Source organism: Labrus bergylta, chromosome 8 (assembly GCF_963930695.1).
Source record: "Labrus bergylta chromosome 8, fLabBer1.1, whole genome shotgun sequence".
In the NCBI taxonomy this organism is placed as follows: domain Eukaryota; kingdom Metazoa; phylum Chordata; class Actinopteri; order Labriformes; family Labridae; genus Labrus; species Labrus bergylta.
In genome coordinates this window covers 9,025,024-9,046,867 of record NC_089202.1, presented here as the reverse complement: position 1 = coordinate 9,046,867, position 21,844 = coordinate 9,025,024, and the positions used below count along the sequence as shown (strand labels likewise).

Here is a 21,844-nt window from a genome sequence, read left to right as displayed (position 1 = left end):
CTCTGCTCACTGCCACAAAATTGTGAGTCAAAAAGAGAATTTTTGCATTGTAAATGTGTGTTTGCACAGAAGACCGAAAAAATGTAAAATTCATGTACAATGGGATATTTTTATGGTAGTTCTTGGGACTGTGTACAAACAACAGAAACGTAATCATCTGGTGCCGACTCATTTTGGAAGAGGGGGGAAAAAAACAAGGTACCTACATTTGTACTAAAAGGGTAGCTGGCACTGAAATCAGTTCTCCCTTTAGAACGAAACATCAGAGAAGAGTTGCATATTCATGCAGATAGAACAAATGCCGATAATGGTTACTGCCTATAGAAGGACAGACAGATGGCTACAGATGATGTTTGCATACTGAACACCTTATTGAAATACAAACACAATTGCCAGCTTACCTATTTTATCACTTTTTTTTAATTGTTCTGTGCATTAAATGAGGGTTTGTTGTGTGGTCTTTTTATGTTTGTGTTGAATGTCTTTGTAGAGGGGGTACAGTGGCAGCCATGGGAATAGTTTAAACAGTAAGAGACACCCATATTATTTGGCATTTCCCCATGCTCATTATCTGCAGAGTGGCTGTCAAGCCTCTCTAATTGTTTTGATTGATTCATCTAAAGAGGTACATGAAAGACTGTTGAAGCACACTGTGGCTCTTTAGGCCATAAAATAATGATTTACAACATCTACTCTTTATATCTACCAACTTCACACACACACTTTTAAAAGCCCGAGTGTGTGCCGTGGAGCCTCATGTTGCATGCTGGCGTTAGTGTTTTGTGTTGAGAGTTTCCAGGAAGCAGCAGCCCCTCTGGGGTGACTGTTACAGCACAGCCAGATGTGTGATGTGAGTCCCATGATAGTGAGCACATCAACTAACTCTTCAGCGGAGCCTGCACACAATGAATAAGATGTGCATGTTGCAGAATGGACTTCTATCCATCCTATTTAACCTACTTGTCCTTACTATAATGGATGTGCATGTACCCTCTTTTCATTAACCAAAGCTTGTAATGATTGAATGGAGAGGACGCCTTCAAGTGCTGTTTCTGTAACAGAGGTTGGTTTCGGATGAATCAGCCTTTTTTTGATGGAAAATATTTCTTATAATTGAGTCAGCTCAAAGTCACCCGTCAGTGTTAGAAAGAAAACACAGAAAGAAGAAGAAAGTAACCAAGGTTGAACTTTAAAACAATGTAGCTATTGATTATTAATGAAGATGAATAGCTAATGAAAAGCCATTCAGATCAATTGTTCAAGAGCAGCAATAAAAGCATGCAATAGACAGCTCCTTGTAAACACGCAGTGCAGGGTCTTGTCATTTTTAAAAATAACTGCAACATCTCAGTAACTATTGGAGTCGAGAAAGCCCACGTTGTTTCAGAAAGCGACTATGCGGAATACATCCATAATTTAGGCTAATTTGATTGGCTGCTAAATGGAAGTAGGACAAAAACACAGCTGAAAGGATATAATACCTTTTGCAGAGGGTAAACATACGTTCTGTCATTCTCCAAGCCTGTGCGGTTGGTTTATGGAAATGAAACGACAGTCTGTCTGACAGACAACATGTTTGTCTACAGTCTGGCTCTGTGTTTTCAGATTAAACTATTGGGTTAAGAGCTTGTTAAAGTGGCTGTCTGCTTGAAATGGATTTTCAAATTTTAACTAAACCAATTTCACTGGAGTTTGAGGAAAGCACTTTTTGCTCATTTCCGAACAGGGGAATTAGCATAATTGTCCCATAATGCCTGAATTAGCATCTGTAAATCTTAATTTGATAATGCATCTCCTCCAAGAGGTGGCAGGATGGAATTCGATTACACTCCTGGATCTCATTAGTCCTGTTTGACAAAGGTCCTTTTCATAACACTGAGATGTCATCAGCTGAAATTTAAATAAAATTAATTCCTTTTCATAGCGGTGCACTGGTCTGAAACCCTCCTCTTAATTATGCACACTCGCTTTTAATCTCTCATCTCTTCTCCTTCAGCAAGAATTTTCCAAACTGTCCTCTGCAGCTTTCAGATTTCTGATATCGTATCGTCAATAGGACTCTTAACTTTGTGTCAGTTTGTCATTTCAGTCTGAATCGTTTCTACTTCAGTTTATCTGTGGCTCTATTATAAAATAAGCGATGCTATTTAGAGAAGAGTAATGCAACCCACTCATGTTTAGTGTATTTGAATATTTATTCACAGGATAGAAACAGTAGACATGGGAGACAGCACTCACTTGAAATGTTACCTCTCTTTGTATCGGGGACTTAACATGATTTAATGTTCATTCAGGAGGTATTTTTATCTGCCATTGTGATATATATCTGTGTGTTACTCAGCACAGTGATTCACGTCATCCTCTTTTAATTTATCCCATCTCTTTTTTATGCAGAATTCAAAGTGACACCCTCCCATCTGACGCCTGTTTTCTTTCTCTTTCAGGAATCCAGAATAAATTGCATCCGCATTGCTCGCAAAGGTATTTAAACATGATTTTTTTCCCCACCCTCACACAAACAATGTGACCTTGAATGATTTTCCTGGATTGGATCGTTTTTTGAGTGTTTCTGCTTTTCTCTTATAAGACAACACACGAGGGAATCTAATAGTAGTATTGTTTAGTTTGATCAATACTGCAGCGTTTGTCACCTCTCTGTAAAGTACAAAGGTGGAGATCTGGACAAATTTCCTCTGATGGTTGGGGCTGGTTGTTTAGCGGTGGGACTCTGAGAAAAGGGCAACCGGCAGGGAGGGATTAGAGGTCAGCCTTTCATCCTGTTTGTTTGGGAGCAGGCGCTGGGACACAGTGAATCAAAGGCAGTCTCTTTGTTCTGATCAGCAGCACAATAGATGGCTACATCTGAAGACTTTGACCTCAGCCCGGTCCAGAAGGGTCCTCATGTTCAAAACTTCCAGATGGAGCTACCTTGGCCTATCACTATGAGAAACCCTTGCTGCACCCCACCCATTTTCTCCCCCTCTCCTTTCTGCATCTCCTGGATTCAAAGGCACATGAAAAGGGCATGGAAAATTGACTCTAAATGCTTATGACAGGAGAGCCTCTCTGCCATAGTCCAGTGTCAGATCTAAGTGAATAAAAGTCATGTATTCATAGTTTTCAAAGCACCGCCACAGTTAGCAGAGCCTTGCAAATAAAAGGGTCTAGGAGGGGATGCTTTTTTAAAGTGAAGACCTCTTTTTGTGAGCCGAGAAGAGAAAACGAAAAAGAGATGAGGCACTCCTCAGGCATAACGCCGAAAGGCAAGGCCAGCCTTTTCAGCTGAGCGTCTCACTCCATCTGCCCCACACAGACACCTGCCTGGGCATTGATTAATTATGCTTTCTCACAGCGATGGGCTTTCCACTGTGCTCGCCTCTTTTCTTCTACACAGAAAGATGGAGGGAAATGCACAATGGAGCTCTAAAAGTCAAAATAGATTAATTTTGATAAGTAGAAAAGCAAGATATTAACAATAGGAATAGGAAGAAAGAGGAGACCTGAAGGTAAGAGAAGATAAAAAAAAAAAAAACGAAGGAGAGGAAAGGCCAAAAAGGAAGGTAATGATTTGTAAAAGTCCACGCATTACATCATTCACATGAATGATGATGTAACTGGAAAAAAATCCTGAGAGGCTAACTTGATAGGACAGACATTCTCAGGGTGATTTCCAATTTCAAGGTGCGACAGGTCAGATGTTTTTTTGCAATCCCAGTGATCCCTCTACCTTCATAGTAGTCCCTGCATCATCAGCTCCTAAGCCGTTATTATCAAGCAGCCCATCACAAGCAAAGTGGAGGCAAATGATTCTGGCTTGGATAACAAAGCTGGAGATTACATTTCAACTTCCAGGTGACAGTTTAATTAAGGATCCTCTGGCAGGCTCAACACTACAATAGACTTCCATTTCTCTTCTAAGTGCCAATTTCCAGCATTGGGCAGCTGGCAGGTGCATGGATTCATGTGGAAATCTATTTCATGCTCATGTTTGGCTTAATAGAAAATTCCAGGCTAAATGTGGCAAAACCGCCTTGTCTGTCCAAAAATGTCAAAAAAGTTAAATTGATTTCTCACCTCGTCATCTACATTTACAGTCGATGAAAAATGCATCCTGTAATTCATGTGTTCATGAGATTAAAAACTGGAACTGCAGAGACGAATTGTGGTTGTTTTTAAAAAGAATTTGAATGGAGCAGCTTGAGACAGGATGAAATCTCTGATGGTTCCTGTTCAAAGTTTCTCACATACACAAATGCATCCTTTATGCTGGTGTGTGTGTGTGCGTGCGTGCGTGCGTGTGAGAACAAAACAACATGGAATAATGTTGATTCAGCCTGAATAACCCACTCATAGCACTCCTGCAAAGTAAAGTATGTGTTTATCAGATGATTTACTCTGAACAGCCCACACAGAAATGTAAATGGCCTTGAACTTGTAAAGAGCTTTTCTAGTCTTCTGACTACTCAAAGCACTTTTTTAAAACTGCAGGTCATACCTACCTCACACTGCTGACAGTCTGCTATATTAAGTGTCCATCCGTATATTAACTTATCCATTCATACACATTCACACGCTGCTGACGTAGCAGCGGGAGCAGTTTGGACATGACTGCAGGAGCTGGGGATTGAACCCCCGACCTTCCACTTTAGAGATGACTGACTCTTTGGGGACAATAAAGTATATCATATCTTATCTTATTATCTACTGCTGAGCCTCAGCTGCCCCTGTCACACTTTCAGTGCATGTTGTGGAGTAAGAGACGTAAAAAGCAATTTTCTGAGTAGTTTTAAAAGAAAGACTTTGTTTCTAATATCAAGACAATAAATGATTTTCTTAATTCAAATTTGCCAAACATAATTGATAACAATCCTACTGAAAGATTAAAAAAAATATATGGTCATACTTTCCAGCATTTTTGGGATGAGGGTTCTTAAGGCTTCAGATATTTGGGCTAAAACATGTTTTTTTCATTTCCCCTGTAAGCCAAGCAGGCTATAAGACGGAGCACTATCCTCAGGCCTGCTCTGACTTTCTGCTGCTGCGCAGATAGCTTGTGCTGTTCCAACAGGCTCAGAGGGGCTAGTTTCAGGGCTGTGAGAGCCTGGAGGACAGGGTGACACACACACACACACACACACACACACACACACACACACACACACACACACACACACACACACACACACACACACACACACACACACACACACACACACACACACACACACACACACACACACACACACACACACACACACACACACAAGAAAAAACTAGATCAGTTGCCCCCCTGCAACAAGACAAAGAAAGGCCTGCTGCTCAGCACCATTTACATAAGTATGAAGCTTTATGCCAGAGAAATGAATACCCTGCTATTATGATAACGACCTCTCCAGCAGCTCACAGACACAGGGGCACCTTGAGATTATACTGCAGGGCTATGTGGACGACTTGTGACTGAAAATTCTGTATTTTATTCACTATGGAATAAAAAGGACCTTTAACGTTTAGAGGCTTGTTATGAAGCACCAAAAACGTGTTGTAACAATGTCCCAAAATGTCAAATTAACACTGAAAAGTCATTCAAAGTTTTAAGATTAACAACAGATTGAAGAACAATGTGCTAAAAACCTTTTTTTTTGGTACATGACTCGTCGGTTTTAGCAAATAAGTTTCCATGATTAAGCTGGTTTATTACAAACTTTTAAGTGAACTTTCCTGTGAATCATTTCTTTGACACCTCAATCCTCTATGTTCAGCATTTTGTTAAAATGTGTATTTGCTGTTTGTTTCCAGCGGCCTGCAAAGATCACCGTAAGGCTCTGGAGGTGTCCCAACACTCTGAGGAGATGGGTCTGATTCTCGGGGTGTGTGCCGGCGGACTGATAGTCCTCATCCTCCTGCTGGGTGCCGTCATCATCATCATTAAGAAAGGGTAAACGTCTGCTGATAAACATGGAGCACAAAACATGCCTCATTATGCACAAACCCACCACATCTTCCACATTGTTTTTCTCTGTATGTTTTGTTCCAAACAGTTCAGTAATCAGTTTTTTATGCTTGCTAAACTTTTGGAAAAGGTCACGCTTGTTTAGGGGAGAAGCTGGACAGACAGCCAGAGCTGCATTGTATTCATTCCCTCATGATTCACCAGAGGGACAAAACAACTCTCATCTGCAGAGCCCATCTGACTGTGAAGTATTTAATTAGAGGCGGATGGAATTCAATTAACCACTTAATTACGCACACTGAGCAGAGACCTGACCCTTAAATAAGATGCTAATTGGGAGGGAAAAGGTGTGCTTTTAGAGATTATTAGCCAATGATCCCACAGGTCTTCTGGAGATCATCTACCTCTCTGGCTCGGCAGTTATTTAGCAGCCGGAGTTTAAGTCTCAAATAGGGCTATACCTGCTCTACTTATGTGAGATTTATTTTAATCTAAAGAACCTGCCATGTCAAATGGGAAGTTTCTCAGGGCCCCTGCAATCAATATTAAAAGGCTGACACAGGATCAAGGCTTATATTGAATAATGTTGATTTCAAGGGTTTCCACCTTCTCTGCACAGTAGCCAGAGTTCCACGGCTAAGCCACCATGAAGATCACTCTGAGAGAATCGATTGATACATTTGCTGTGACAAACCCAGTGGTCCAGTCCTTGAAGTGTTGCATTGAGATATTTAATAGACAGAGAAGGTTTTTTTTCTTCTTCTTCTTCTACCTCTCTTTGGTTTGGTCTGCCAGCAGCTGCTCGGTAAAACGCACGTGTCATGTGGCCGCCTGCACAGGCGAGCACATAGGAGGATGCGTCTCATTTTCACTGTGATCAATGCATTCTGCGCTCAGCTGACATTGCTTTCATCTTACATCTCTTCTTTCTCTTGACTTTTTTGTTTTCTCCCTCTCCTGCACTCTTGCCAGAAGGGACTACTACTCTTATTATCCGTAAGTGACTTTGCTTTTCCATCGATCTGTGATCCATCATATACATGCCGTGCTTTGGCTGTCAATCATAAGTTTATGAAGGAAGACGTGAAGCAGTTGGTCTCCTTTCAAACTATTTATTCACTTTATCACTCAATATTTACCTCTTTACCACAAATGACAGTTTTCTTCTCTTGTTCTTTCTCTCTATCTGTCTTTTACAATCCATCCTTCACTGCAATCCCCTTCTTCCATCTTCTTTATCCACCTAAAGGAAACAAGTGAACATGAATAAGACACCCATTACCTATCGGCAGGAGAAGAGCCATTTGGGCTCCATGGAGCGCAGTTTCACAGACCAGAGCACCCTACAGGAGGATGAAAGAATGGCTCTTTCCTTCATGGATGCTCACACCTGTGGCACACGAAGTAAGACAAATGCACTAAGAATTACACATACAGTACAGTGCACACGAACCCTCCACAACTCGCTTACATTGTAGTATTGCTGACTGTCACTCATTCACTCCATATAAATCTGAATAATTCTGGAAAATGGTTATCATGCTGTACGAAAAATAAACAGTCTGTGCTTTGACTTACTCTCAGCTGTTCACTGAATTGCACAAGTGAGGTAACATATTTGAATGAATCAAGAGATGATATGTCACTTTATTTTATCTTGATCTCTCTTCTTCCGTTGTCAGTCTCACTGAGAAGGAAAGACAGATGTGTTTACTCTAAAGTTGGTACTGATCTTGGTCTGCTTCACTTGTCAACCGAGACAGGGCTGCTGTCAAGTCTATGTAAGATCTGTAATGAAGACTTTTTGCCCAGATAAACGTTATCAACGTAGCATTTACTTTGCCGTATGTGTCAGTATGAAGTAGCAAAAATTAAGCAAGTGCAGAAGTGCAAAATCCTGTAGTTCATCAAGTTTCTGAATGAGGCTGGCTGCAGAAGTCACATGCACACTCATTCAAAATGGCCAGTTTTTAAAGAAACAAACATGTTTTTTTAGCCTGGTTTAAAAGCTCATGACCCTTATGGGTAAACACTTCAGGTGGATTGATTTTAAAGCTTATAACAGGGCTGTCGTGGTAACCCAAAAAATGAATTAGCGCGGTAAAAACAAGCCAACTGCCATAACAGCACGTGAAGTCACCTTACCCCAACTAATTTTCAGATGGACACAAAGGCATCTGCACTGGTATCTAATCCAAATGTAACTTCACTTCACCTTTAAAACAGTTCTGCTTTCAGTCAAACGAAAAAGGAGAACCAGCTAATTTAGATGATGTATCTGCAAAATCTTGTCAAATCTGCGCCAAAAAAAACCCCTGTGAAACAAGAAAACACATTTAATTTAAGCTCTCACATCGCAAATGACCTGGAGTCTTTTCAGACTTCAATGAAAGCTTTCCCTTCCATTTAATGTTCCGTTCACCTGGTGATAATTAAATTTTTATATAGATCTTTCAATATACAATTAAGTCAAGTTTCTTTTCGTTTCTTTCAGCCTGAGTCATTCAGAAATCACTCATTTGTCCATGTGTGGTGCAGGTGACGCTCGTAGTTCAGTGAATGAGGCCAGCAGCCTGCTGGGAGGCTCCCCAAGGCACCAGTGTGGACGTAAAGGCTCGCCCTACCACACAGGACAGCTTCACCCTGCCGTACGAGTGGCTGACCTTCTCCAGCACATCAACCAGATGAAGACCGCTGAGGGTTACGGCTTCAAGCAGGAGTATGAGGTGAGAGGGCGCCATTACACTACTCTCTGACTCTCTGACAACAGTGACGACTATCACACTTTTCTCAGGCAATTTGAAATGAGCATGAACCGGTGTCAAGTACTTTTGACTATTATTAAAGAGATTTCAGAGCAGCATTGATCTGCAGAACATTGTTGGGTAAGATGCCTGCGTTTACGCTGGCCTCGTATTCTACAATGACCAATCTGCACTATGATCTGCATTCAACATGATTATAATTGGTCTATTTTTTGTGCGCTGCAGTGAGTGAGATAACTAGAGGAAAATACACTGAAACTGCAGTGTACCAAGGGAAGCCAATATCACAGTTGAAGGCTCTTGTCAGCTACTTTTTCATTGTCAAGCTGCAAGTGAAAGTGGTCTAGTTACTGTCATGTTTATGGAACCTATACCTATATAAGTTTGATTTGTTTCTGTACTGAGCTTGTCAGTGATGTATAGCATCTTAGTTCTCATGGGAAGAGAAATATTTGCTTTTATTGATGTAGCACCAGGTCACAGTCGTCATTGGAACGCCTTCTTATTATTAAAGGAAGGGTTGGTACTTTTCTCCAGATACACTTTTTATGATTTTGGTTGAAATTGTCTTCAGGTCCTGACAGAAATTAACAATTCATGTTCTCTGAAAAAGGAACGAAGAAAATCCGTCAACTGTAGCAGTTGTAAGCATGTTAAAACTTTGACCAATGTCTGCTCGATTTAGTTTCTACACAATGTAAGCGTTGAGCTGAGGTCTGATAAGTGAGGTCTGTGGTTTTATAGGGAGTACAGAGGGGATGGGAGGGGTGTAGACGGATCACTGGGGGAATGCTTCTTTCAAAATCATGCTAGTTTCCGAAAATTACCAACACTGCTTTTAAATAACAATCAAACCATTACCTATTGGGTTAAAGTCAAAGAAGCAGCTCAGTGACCTCTGAACCATATTCGAGATCTACCCTGAAGTCTTCTCCCAATCCAGTATTCCTGTAAAGCTTTGACCTGTGGCCTTCTTTATCAGTTGCCAAAAGCTCTCCTCTTAGTGTGTAAAGGCAGTGGCACAACTCCAAGTTCCCATAAATAAGTTGAGCTCCTTGCCCTCATGAGGCCAAAACACTATTTCAACCTCTTACTCTGGGATCTGATTATTTCATCTTCTGTACAGAGCTTGTTGCCCTTAGGGAAGGTTGCAGCAAAGACAAAACTGTGCTCTATGGAACACCATATGGTCCAGTACAATTGCTGCACTGATGTACTTCCATGTCTGGTTAACCTTAGTACTGCTAACACAGCAGTGAAATCTAGCAGGTCACCAGCCTGCTGGTGTAGGGCCTACAGAAGTTAAATCATTGTTATTGATGAAGCAGCTCTACTTGGTGCCCCAGAGAGGAAGAGAGGTTAGAACTCAGCCTTTGCCCAGGAAGATTGGCCGACCTTAATTAGCAACGTTGTTAGGGGATGGAAGGACTGGTTGGGGAAGTTTTCAATCCAAACGACAAACCCTCTGTTTTTCCAGGTTTTGCTTTAGGAGTCTGGAAATGTTTGAGCTTGTAGAGGAAAGTTAACAGGTAAAATGTGAAAGAACAGGCTGATGCCACACATACAAGAAGAAGTGCCAATGCTGTGCTCCTCTTGGCAGAAGGGTGGATCACCTTAACACCTTCCTCGATAACTGGCATGTCACCTAAGATTGCTAATCCTTTTGGTGGATTTAGAAGACAACTTCCAGTATATCTTGTAGAAACTACTGTGTGAGTGATAGACCAAGGTCCAAAATAAGAATAAAGACAAGCCAATAGAAATGTGTATAGAGCCTCTTCAAGATGGACACGTTTTCTTCTCTTACGCATTGTGACAATACTCCAAACATATCAAGACAAATCCAAGGGGAGAGGGGTTAGAAACTCATATTTAACAAAAGCTGTTTGTCCCATCTAAATAAGACTGATTAAGTGCCTAAAAATGGAGTACTTCAGATACCTTTATTGGCTGTGAGTCAGCGGTAAGAAGGATGTTGCCTAATTACTACACATTGTGGATAACTGCTATCTTAGAGAGGCCATGTTAGCTGGAATGGTTCTTGCCATATTGGTGTGGAGGTCATCAATCTCCCTCTGACATCATTTGTGCCCTCTCCTCACCACCCCACATAAACATCATTACCTACAGAGAAACTTCAGTAATTAGTGCTGAGTCTTTTTAGTCTGTTGGTACTATGGGACTTTAGTGTGAACCTGTTTATCTTTTAGATGCTGTTGATTTAGATGGAGCCTTTGTATTGTCTGTTCTTTGAGCTTCTGTTCATTTATTTCAGTTGTTTTATGACTATTATTATTAGTTATTGTAGATGTGCTACATGTTGTTTAATGTTGTGATAAAAAGTGTTAATGTGTAAATTGTATTGTCTCAGTGTTATAGTGTTATAGTCAAGACCGAGACCATAAATTGTGCAGCTCACTTAGACCCTAACACCGGGAGGATTGTGTCTGTAACCAGGGGATACAAATCAAATTATGAATGAATTTAAAGAGCCCATATTATACCCTTTTTGGGGTTCGTATATTTAATCTATGTATCTACTTTTGTACGTTCACAATAGCTAAAGTCTGAAAAAAGTCTCTGTTTTCATGAACTGCTCCTCCTTGCTCCCTCTCCGCTCTGAGTCCGTCAGCTACGCTCTGTTGAGCCCACACTGTTAGACCCCACGTGGGCCAAGTCTGCTCTGATTGGTCTGCCGATCCGCTCTGTCGTTATTGGTCAGTTGCTCAGCACGCTTCTCGGAAATTTCAACATAAGCTGCTGGGCTTGCCACAACGAGCCAATGGGCTTAGATCAGTGACCTCACACTGACAATGATGCCGCACTGACAAATTTTTATCTAGGGGAGCTAGAACCGAGCGTTACATGCGGCTAATGCTACAGCTAACAGGAAGACGTAGGAGAAGCCGCGTTCCGCGGACTTTGAATTTTTGCACATAGATGTGCCTAGACATGCACAGGACACTTGGAAAACACACTAAAGGGCATATAAAACCAGAAAAGGCATAATATGGGACCTTTAAGTTATTTGTTGTTTTAGAAAGGGGCGTTTTCCTTCGAATCACAGTAATGACTTGCAGTCCGTCCAGTCTGAGGTAGAGACAAGACTGAGTAAAAATGCTTTCGATTCCGAGACCTGGACCTTTAAAAAGTGGTCTCGAGATCAAGACCGGTCTCGAGACCAACACTGATTGTGAGTACTACAACACTACATTATAAACTGTGGATCCCAGGAAGAATAATGTCTAGCTATGCAAAGCTAATGGGGATCCAAATAAACAGACAAAGAAAAATGAGTGGGCTTCTAAATCCCACAGTTGCTGCAATACATCAATAAATCATCCTCATTTCCTCAAAGAAGACCTCAGTCATGATGGCAGGCCTGATAAGGTTAAACATCTCTGGAGGTTTTCCAGCTTTGTGAGTCACCTGTCCACTGCTAAGAGACTGTCAGGTAGGAAAGAGAAAGGTGAGTCCAGGGAGGTTGAGTGGAAAGAGAAGGGAGATGACAGGGTGCAAAGGAAGGATTGTGGAGAAAGAGAGCTCTTGGATCCCGTGCCCTGTTACCACCCTCCATCAAAATGTTAGTATTTACCATCCTGTCCAATGTAGGAAACAATGTGAAAGCTATAATTCCCAAAGGTAACCATCAGACTGTAAAGCATAGCATCTCTTCTTCACCTTAGGGAATACTTGATGTTTTTTCAGATATATTTCGGATGAACAATTCAAGCTTCATAATTTTCCTGCTTATTTCCAAAACAGATGTATTGCCTTGAACAGTATTAATAGTGTTAGTAGTAGCTCAGACTAAAAGCTTATGATAAGCCTGAAACATATTCTCGATTTGAATGCATACAAATGCAGATTCTGTAGGCAAAAGGGGATTATATATGGTGTCTAAAATGTTCTTCTATGAAGTGGTTAAAAATAAAAAATAAATTGTCCACTAACAAGCAGGAGTCAATGTGGAGATTGAAACAATCAACTCTCAATATGAACTCTGCTCTCCTTTTCAAATGTCTTCGAAGGTGCATGGAACAGGAAGTCTGGGCCCACTACTAGCTACACAGGAAGCCCCCAAATTAGCCATTGTTTCCAGATGCTATATAGTTCAGACATTTGCAGTTTAAAGCCAATGTGTTTTTAGGTTGGCCAAGATGTCGTACAGGTACTTAGCAGAAATTGTTCAGAATCAGCTTACCCCACAAATGCGGTTTTGTTTGATTGGCAGAAAACTGCTTGGATAGTTGTTTTTTTTTTTGCACCAATGTTTTACTTCTGAATTGAACTCTTAAGTACAAAATTGCTTTGTTTTGCAGAACAATGCTTATCCCCCTCTTGTTATTGTTGCAGCAGCTTCTACTTCTAATGGGACATTTCAGGTCACAAAATGAAGAGCCCAGATCTCAGAATACCAGCCTCAGTGAAACAATTGCGGCTTAGACTTGTGTTCAGACCCCAGGGAGGACTCCATCCCGGTCACCTACAGCCTGTAGCATTCATGAAAACATCTTTTGTCTCTGGTTCATGGTTTCCCCCTCTGGAACTCTTGCTTCTAGACTCATTAAACTGTCCCTCACGGGCAAAACACACTCAACTGAAAAAATCAATACACACCTCTGTTGTTTTTTTTTACTCTTTGTCCTAGAGTATGTGTTTTGATGGAGTGTCTGTCTCCATTATAAGTGAAGATGATGAGCAGTATCATATTACACTCCCCTGGCAGGTATAGGTTTTTATTTCCCTAAAGAATACCTATGTTGTGTAAAACTGATCAAGAATTTACAGCGAGTTGTAAAGAGGTTTGTATGTGTGGCAGCTGCTGTCACTGCAGTCATATCCCCACTGTGGAAATGTACAAGTAAACAACATCAGAGATTTACCGGACAACTCAAACTTTCAAAGTACCACTTCGCACCTAGAGGGTTAGGTTATCTGTGAAGGTGACCTCTTTGATACAAAGTTTAGTAACAGCAGGAAGCTACTGAATGACTGTGCTTCTTTGTTATCATTAGTCAGGCTTGTTATTTATATTCTTAGTTAGATGTTTCATTTTCCCTACAGTTTCAATATTTTATTCATTGGAAATCTCTGATTGGATTTTCACTGAATGGAATTCACAATTCAAATGCCATCACTTTTACAAACTATTTTTATTATATTATTTATTTTTCTTGTGAGGAAATAAATTATTGAAACGTTAAAATCTCATTGGATGTTAATAGTACATTACGATGTTAGAATATCAAGAGTCTTGCTCCAACAGTTCAGAACTGTGACATTATTTCCTTCATCTCATTTTACTCATTTTATATGATTCTCTTCACCAACCAAACTTACTGATCCCCTCCAATGAGGGTTTCTAATCGATGTTCCACAGGTCTATGTTGATTCCTTTCCTTCCCCTTCAATATACTGACACACACATACACAGTGTTGTTCCCTGCTCCTCTCCTCTCCAGAGGGTTCTGCAGAGGACTGGTGAGAGCACAGAAAGCAAAAGAGCTCCAAGGTCTTGTGTCAAAAATGAAAGGGAAGAAGAGCCATCAGGTCAGGGAGAGAAGTAATGAAGAGAGTTGGAAGGAAGTAAAGCGAACAAGGGATTCAGAGCAAGATTGCTATCCAAAGAAGGAGGAAGGAAAAATGAGCAGTAGGATGTAATACAAGGCAGGATTTGGCTGGTTCTTGGCTCTCTGTGGGGAGAACTGTGTTGTAATCCCCTGCTCAGCATGCAGACTTGGGCAGAGTCTCCCCAAATGTCCCCCTGTGGCTTCAAACCACAGGGGGTAGACTGGTATGGATGTGTGTGTATGAGTGTGTGTGTGTGTGGGGGGGGGGGATTTCTAATCTTATTTCTTATTTGCAGGCTTAATTTGGCCCAACAGTGGACGCCTTAAAGTAGCTTATGAGGAATGTAAGAGAGGAAGCGCTAGAAAGTGCAATAATGCAGACAGGTATATGATAGGGAATGAGAAGACGTTTTACTGAGTCTGATGTGTTAAATTACAGCTGAGCGGGCATCCAGAATCAGGTGGTACAAAGTTTCTCTGCCTTCCTACTACTGACCAGGGAGCTCAACACACAGTAATAAGTATCGTCAAAACATTTAGTGAGTTACAAAAGAGTTACATTCTGTTGAAGGTTAGCCTACAGTTAAAGTGTACATTTCATCTCATCCTGCAACACATCAAACATCAGGCTAGAGGCTAACAAATAGATTTCTGTGTTTTTTTTCTTTCTGTTCTCATAAAGCAATTATTTTGAAGGTCGAGGGTTCGATCCCCAGCTGAGCAACATGTCCGATGTGTCCTTGGGCAAGACACTTAACCCTGCATTGCTCCCGCTGCTTCAGTGGCGGTGTATGAATTAATTAGTGTTGTACTAACTCTCTGATGTACATCGCTTTGGATAAAAGCGTCTGCTAAGCGAATTGTAACATTGACACCTTGGGGCGCTGGTGGCACAGTGGGTGGTGCGCGCACCCCGTGTATGGAGGCTGTGGTGACCCAGGTCAAAACCAACTTGTGCCTCTTTTTCTGCATGTCATTCCCCACTCTCTCTCTCTCTCTCTCTGATTCTCTCCACTGTCCTATCTCTCAAATAAAGGCACAAAAAGCCAAAAAAAATCACCCTGATTACCAGCAGCTTACCTTAGTTCAAGGAGTTGGTGTCAAACAGAATTGTAAATATTCCAGGGGAATGTTTTCAAGAAAAAAAGTGTAAAGCAGTGATTATGGGACTTCATAAAAGTTGACAATCCAATCATGTAAAAGACACAAAAAGAGCTGATGTCCTTGTGTGCCAGTGTAGAGCTAGGTGTTAAAAGTACATTAAGAAAAAGTGAAAGAACTCTTTGTTGTTACAAAGGCCTACCCCTGTTATGCTGCTAAGCTAACATATGTGTTTGATTCTTTTAAACAGTGGCTCAACTTTTTATCTCCCTTGCTTTGAATTGGGTTTGACTTATTATGTATAGACAACCAAACCTTTGTGTAGAATACATTGGCTCTTTATCTCTTAAGCAGTGTTTTGAAGAAGTAATCACTAGCTTTTCTGATGATATCCATTAAAAGATATCATCACACAAAACACATATTTCAGTGGTTTAATATGGAAAATCCTGAATTTAAAGTATTCACCAGAGTCTCTTTTCTCTTCACAGAGTTTCTTCGATGGCTGGGACTGCACAAAGAAGAAGGACAAAACCAAAGGGAGGAATGATACCTTGTTAGGATGTGAGTCATCATAATCCATTTATTCCATTATGAACATTGAAAATTATCTGAAAACTTTGTGTTTCAACATACTTTTCATTAAATCCTTATCTGTTTTAGATGACCGCCACAGAGTCAAGCTCCACCCTCTCCTGGGAGACCCCAACTCGGACTACATCAATGCTAACTACATTGACGTAAGTGTAATCCTTTCTTTCTGCCTCTGTTGTCATGAGCTACAAACAGGGGACTCTATCCCTCCCACAGTGCATAGCTACAGTCCATCTCTCTCATTCCTGTAAGCTCACCAGTCTGCTGGCCCACTTTCACCTGGAAGCTTTCATCCAATCAAACACCTTGCCTGATGGTGTTTGGCTAGATTCCGTGGTTGTCAATTGCTGCAGTGAATCCCTGACCCAGACTGACCCTGCTATCACTTTTATTAAAACAGAGTGCAATGAATGCATTTAATTATTTCAGAGAGGACATAACCCTTTTTGTAAGATGGCACTAATCCCCCTGAATGAAATAGTCGTGATTGATGTTATTCAATCTGTGGATGGGCTGAAGAGATGATCCTGTCCACTGTTCACATTAAATGTCGGCAACACATGCAGCTCCACAGTTACATTCTCACTGATCATATGAAATACATGTTTATGTTGCTAATGTGTCTCACACAGTCTCATCCATTTGTTCCCATCCATAAAAAACAAAAAAAACAAGAGGAGGCTGTGTTTATTCAGGAAGCAGAGGCGGAGGATAAGATGGCACCAATGAAGTAAACAAAAGAAAATGGACCCAGACATTTAAAAGAGATAAAACTCTACCACCAGATAGTACCTTGAGTTTGGGTACCTGTGTGAATTTGCTCTCACGGTCGGCAGATGTTGTCTTTTTATTGGAGCTATGTTTAGGGAAGTCTGGCAGTTTGATATTGCTTTATTTGCTCGCCTCTCGTTAAGTAAGATGGAACTCTGTCTCCACTCCTGTTTGAGTCTGATAAGAGGTAGAAAGATCCTGATGTTTACTCAATATTTAGGAAATAGATATGTTTGAAACTGCTAGATTTGAGTTAGTCAGTGACAAAAAAACAACCAGGTGCATGAAATTCGGTGTGGATTCCTTCTTTTGTCTTAACTGTCATCTAAAATGCTCGACACTCCTGGGCATTCCCCCTCTCTTTTACCTCTCTGTAGAGAGTGGCCAGTGTTGAGATGCTTTTAGAGAGTTCATTAGAAGGAGAGGGCGTTAAAAACCTGGCCTGCTGTCAGGACTGTAGTTATTGTGAGGGTCTCCATTAGCGTTTAGGGCTCAGAGGTGCCAGCATTAGAGGGAAAACACCACTCAGAGGCCACTACGGTGTCAGTGTTGCTGATGTTACTCCCAGAGAAGGGCGAGCCAGCATGCTGAATAATAACTACTCAGCCACAGCAGAGTGTATTCTGGACAGCTTGTGATTATTTAACCAGAGGTTAAATGAAAAAAAAGTTTCTCCACCCTCGAGAGATTAATGTAGTTAAAAAGAAGAGGTGAGAAAGTGCAAGCTCTGTGTTTCCTGTGTCGCTTTGTAGCAGAGTGTTACTCAAGGCTTTGTGTGGTATAGAGATGTGAAGACGTTTGTAATTGTTTCGTTTGTAATGCAGCTTTCTGCATCTGTTGCAAATGTAGAGCAGTGTAGTGTGGCCTGGCTGATGCTGATAAACATGTAGTTTACTTCTAAAGAGTAACGGGTTAAGCCAAAATTTAGAATGGTCACACATCAAGATCAAACCATAAAAAGTACTTTTAAACACACATACACTTTGATATGTTAAAATTAAAGTAACTTCTAACTTTGTGACCTACCTTTAAGTCTTCTTCATTTGCTCTTTGCTGTACATGAACAATAACAAAAGCTTTTTCTACTTCAGATATATTTTCTTTCCCTCGCTTTTCACTCTTGTTAGCAGGTTGGCTTGGCTCAGATTTTAAAAGATGATGTCACGTTTTTCACATTTAATCTGTGAAAGTTAGTGGGTTGTTTGTTCTTTTGCAATGTTCATTTCAGTCCAATTTGATAAAAGTAAACCTACACACAGTCTTGATGAAGGATCAATGACTAATACATTTTCTTTTCATTTTCAAAGTTGATTAATAAGTCATGATTATTGATTATCTTTAAGAAATGCTTAATGGAGAACTTCAATGGTTTTAAGTGTCAGAGACTGATTACAGATCTCAGGGTTGACTATTGTTTTAAAATAAAGTTAAACGAAAACTTGTGTGGCCTCGAAAAACAAGATGAAGTTTGGTAAAGTCCCTCAGGCTGAAAATTGTGTTTTAATAAAAAAAACAACCTTGTGTTGTGGATGCTACTAAGATAATGAACCCAAAGGTTTTGCAGAACTGGTGGCAGATGAGTTGCTCTCCGGGTGAAGTTAACGCCAGATTTGTGTTTCGTTGTCTATTCTGTTTCTTGTGAGAATATCCTGAGTGTAAATCTTAATTGGTGATGCACTATTTCAAATTAGAAGCCATGTTTTCAGGAGCTCTAAGGAGTAACTATTTAGATTGCACTGTTTCACCTTTAAAAGCAGTTTGTTCCACAGCCCCTGTTCACTCACAAAGCCTGGCCCTACAGTGTTCCCTTTATACACTTTACAAACCCAAGGAAATACACAGACTTAGTTATAATTACAAAACCGGTGTGAAAACAACAATTTCTAGTCATCAACATAATGAATGTGGAGAAAAGGAGCCAGATTTATTTTTCTACCCTCCTTCATCAAACAAACAAAAAACATAAAGCCAATTTACGACTGAAAAACATCAAAAGTAAGTTTGATTTGAAAAAAACATTTAAAGAGATTACAGTTAATCAAACAATGGGCTTAAGTCGTACATTTTCCCATAACGAGTGCTCCATTACATAAAGCAAAGTCCTGCTATATTAAATACATACACACACAAACACACTTCCTTCTAACCAGTCTGTAACCATAACTCCTTCTTACCAAACGCTTCTTTCATTAACTAGCCTATATGTCTTCTTTTTCTACTGCCCTTTCCTACTTCCTCGACCTTGGACTCTGTAGATTCGGATAAACAGGGAAGTAAGTACTTCACTGCTCGTTCTTCTGCTTGCCATCGCTCTATTGTTGCTCTTTCCCCCTTCTTCTCTTCACACTTCCCTCTTCTCTGTCCACTCTCCTATATCCACAATTGCTCAAAGATCAGTGTGTTTCAGGTTTGTGCACATGTAGCAAACTAGCAAAAGTAAGACATGTCCCTTTAGGTCATGATTTTAAAAGAACACAAGAAGATGTGTCCTCTCTGGGTGGAGCACCCTGCTGTCTCTGTTAGTTCTCATAAGTAGCCAAGACCCAGGAAGTTTAGTTGCTATGGTGACCATCTTAAGTGGAGGAGTGGTGGCATTGATAGTGCTGATGGTGTAAGGACAGAGCCAGAGGAATTGTGGATAGCAGGCCTCACAGGACTCGTCATCCATCTCCATTTCAAACATGTCCCTGTTTATTTGTGTGGATGCACTTTTGTTATCCATCATCAACTTGGACTGAGTCAACATTTTTTGCTGAAAGACAAAAAGCTGCCACTAACTTGGATTGCCCAAGCGTCAACTTCGGGTTTAGAAATATTGAGCTAATGTAGATGTAAAAAAGGTGAGTTTCTCTAATGTCCACTTGCTTGCTTTGAGAGTCAAAATATCCCCCTTAGAGCCCACGTAAAACAGCACATTTTATTTTTATTCACAGCCTGATACAAAACAAATCTCTGGTCTTAACAGCTCATTTCTCTATTCATGAGAACTGTACAGGATGGGGAATGATTATGACAGTCACCATTTAAATTAAATTAAGCCTTAAAGTTATAGAGTGCAGTCACTCACATCGGTAAGTGGATCATTCTGTTTTTCTAACAACAAAGTTTCTTTACTGAACTTAATGTCTTGGTTGTGTTTGTGTTAATTTTGATATTTTTTAAAAATATGAAAAAAATCAAAAAATGGAAAAGAACCTTTAGCTTTCTTTGGGCTTCATGGCTTTTGAGCCTGTTTAGTGCTATTTATACATTTATTTGATTTTTTGGCCAGTTCATAGGGGCAGAGCCAGGCTTTTGTTGACTGGGGCATTCATCTTTGAAAGGGTGACAGAACATAAAGTACCATATGAATGAAAAGCATTTTTTTTACCCGTTCTGTCTCTACTCACAATATCCAATCCAACATAATCATTAAAATATCTTAAAGGTGTTAGATTAATGTGTTTATTTTTCTTACTTTAAAAAGAAATGAAACAGAGTGTCAAAATAAAAATCTTCTGTGCTCAACTCTTAAAAGAAGTATAGAAGAAGATGGGCAGTAGAGCTGGGAGAGCAGGCCCAATAACTGGAGCTACAGCCTCTGTTAGTGGTGGGTGACTGCCTTGCAGCTTAGACACAATATTTGGGCAAGCAAGTGGCCACAAGCTCATTAGCTTCTTAAGTCTGATAAATTAACAGTGATAGTGAGCCGCCAGCATAAATACAAACCTCACTCTGTGGTAAACATCATGGTGAATAATCAAATTCTCCCGCTAATGAATTAGCCACTGGTGTTGACTGTACAGCGTTCTTTCTTCCTGCTGCCCAACCCCCACTCTCAAAAACCACCACCTCCTCTTAATATGGTCACTCCACCCCAGAAAACCAATGTGACAGTCCAATGATAAACTCCAGGCTACATTTGTCCATTGGAGAAACGTAGGGTCACTAGGGTCACGTCCACTATTTCAGTGCCTCATTAAATTGATCTGCAGAGAGACGGTCTGCATGAGAGTTTGATTAGATAGTCATTCTTAAACCGACTTTGTCACTCCACAAGAAAGTCAATAGAGGATCAAAGAGATCAATTATCCTTATAGCTGCATCCTTCAGAATGAAAAAAAACATCCAAGGTGATGTCTATGCAACAGGTTAGATACACAGCACTTATTCCAGGAGTTCTTATTTCCAACAGTTTGCTGGTCTTTTTAGTGTTCATGTCTCACTTCAAAGCCTCCCAGGTGGTCTTTTACCTGTTTTATTCCCCACAAGGTTGTAGAGGTGACATCTCGTCATTCATCCATATTCACTTCATTCTCACCATGTGAAAATGTCTCTCATCTGTATCAAACGCTGTCAAGTGCTTTGATATAAATGATCTCAGAATTCCTCACCATATGTTTAAGAGTTTACCTTTGAAGTTGTAATCTTAGTGAGGATATTGTGCAATTATAAAAACCTGTGTTTTTGTCTTAGTATGAATGTAAGAACTGAAGGAGGATATTTTACGAGGGATGACGTGATTTTGCTTATTTCATTTCATCATCAAAATACAGTTCATAGCCTTTATAGTCACCCCCATTGATGTGTTCCTTACATTAGAATTTTACAACTGAAAATGTAAAATTATAAATATTTTTATTGTGGTTGTATGCAATAGAACAACACAAAATAGTCCTTAAATTAAGAATATTAAGGGGGATTATATATATATATATATATATCTCAAATCTATGAGTGCTTTATTGTGAAACTGTTTACTATGAGATTAGGTGAAACCAATGGCCTTTAGATTAGCTTGTGCATCCAACAGGTGCACACCACCTGCTTTGGACTGCACTTGTTTGTTTATCAAACAGGAAAAAGCGAGAATATGTCCATGAATTCCACATTATAAAACTGCAAAATGTGCTCAAGTCTTAGGCAGGATACTACTTATGCAAGGCTCTGAATTGCACTTTTTGAACCATTAATAAAAATTGATTTCTTCTTCTGGGACAGCACTGTATCAAACCTTCTCAGGGATTCAGTCATTGCTCAGTCAGCTCGTCTCACAGTAGGAATTTGATTTTCCAGAGATATATGAGCAGTTTGTAAAGAGAATGTGTTTA

The 21,844-nt window shown here is 40.3% G+C and overlaps 1 protein-coding gene across 6 annotated transcripts in view; it reads left to right on the top strand.

The window, feature by feature from the left end:
• The window catches only part of ptprub (protein tyrosine phosphatase receptor type Ub), a 162,594-nt gene that overhangs the window by 121,213 nt on the left and 19,537 nt on the right, over positions 1-21,844 (top strand). For 2 of the 6 annotated variants that reach the window (XM_065957541.1, XM_065957540.1), the window contains exons 13-20: positions 2,445-2,481; positions 5,797-5,935; positions 6,923-6,946; positions 7,200-7,354; positions 8,489-8,676; positions 15,881-15,953; positions 16,053-16,129; positions 19,010-19,027. In XM_065957541.1, coding sequence (XP_065813613.1) covers positions 2,445-2,481; positions 5,797-5,935; positions 6,923-6,946; positions 7,200-7,354; positions 8,489-8,676; positions 15,881-15,953; positions 16,053-16,129; positions 19,010-19,027 — 711 coding nt within the window. The remainder of the gene's footprint in view (positions 1-2,444; positions 2,482-5,796; positions 5,936-6,922; positions 6,947-7,199; positions 7,355-8,488; positions 8,677-15,880; positions 15,954-16,052; positions 16,130-19,009; positions 19,028-21,844) is intronic. The other 4 variants (XM_065957543.1, XM_065957542.1, XM_065957544.1 and 1 more) reach the window with 3 other exon arrangements.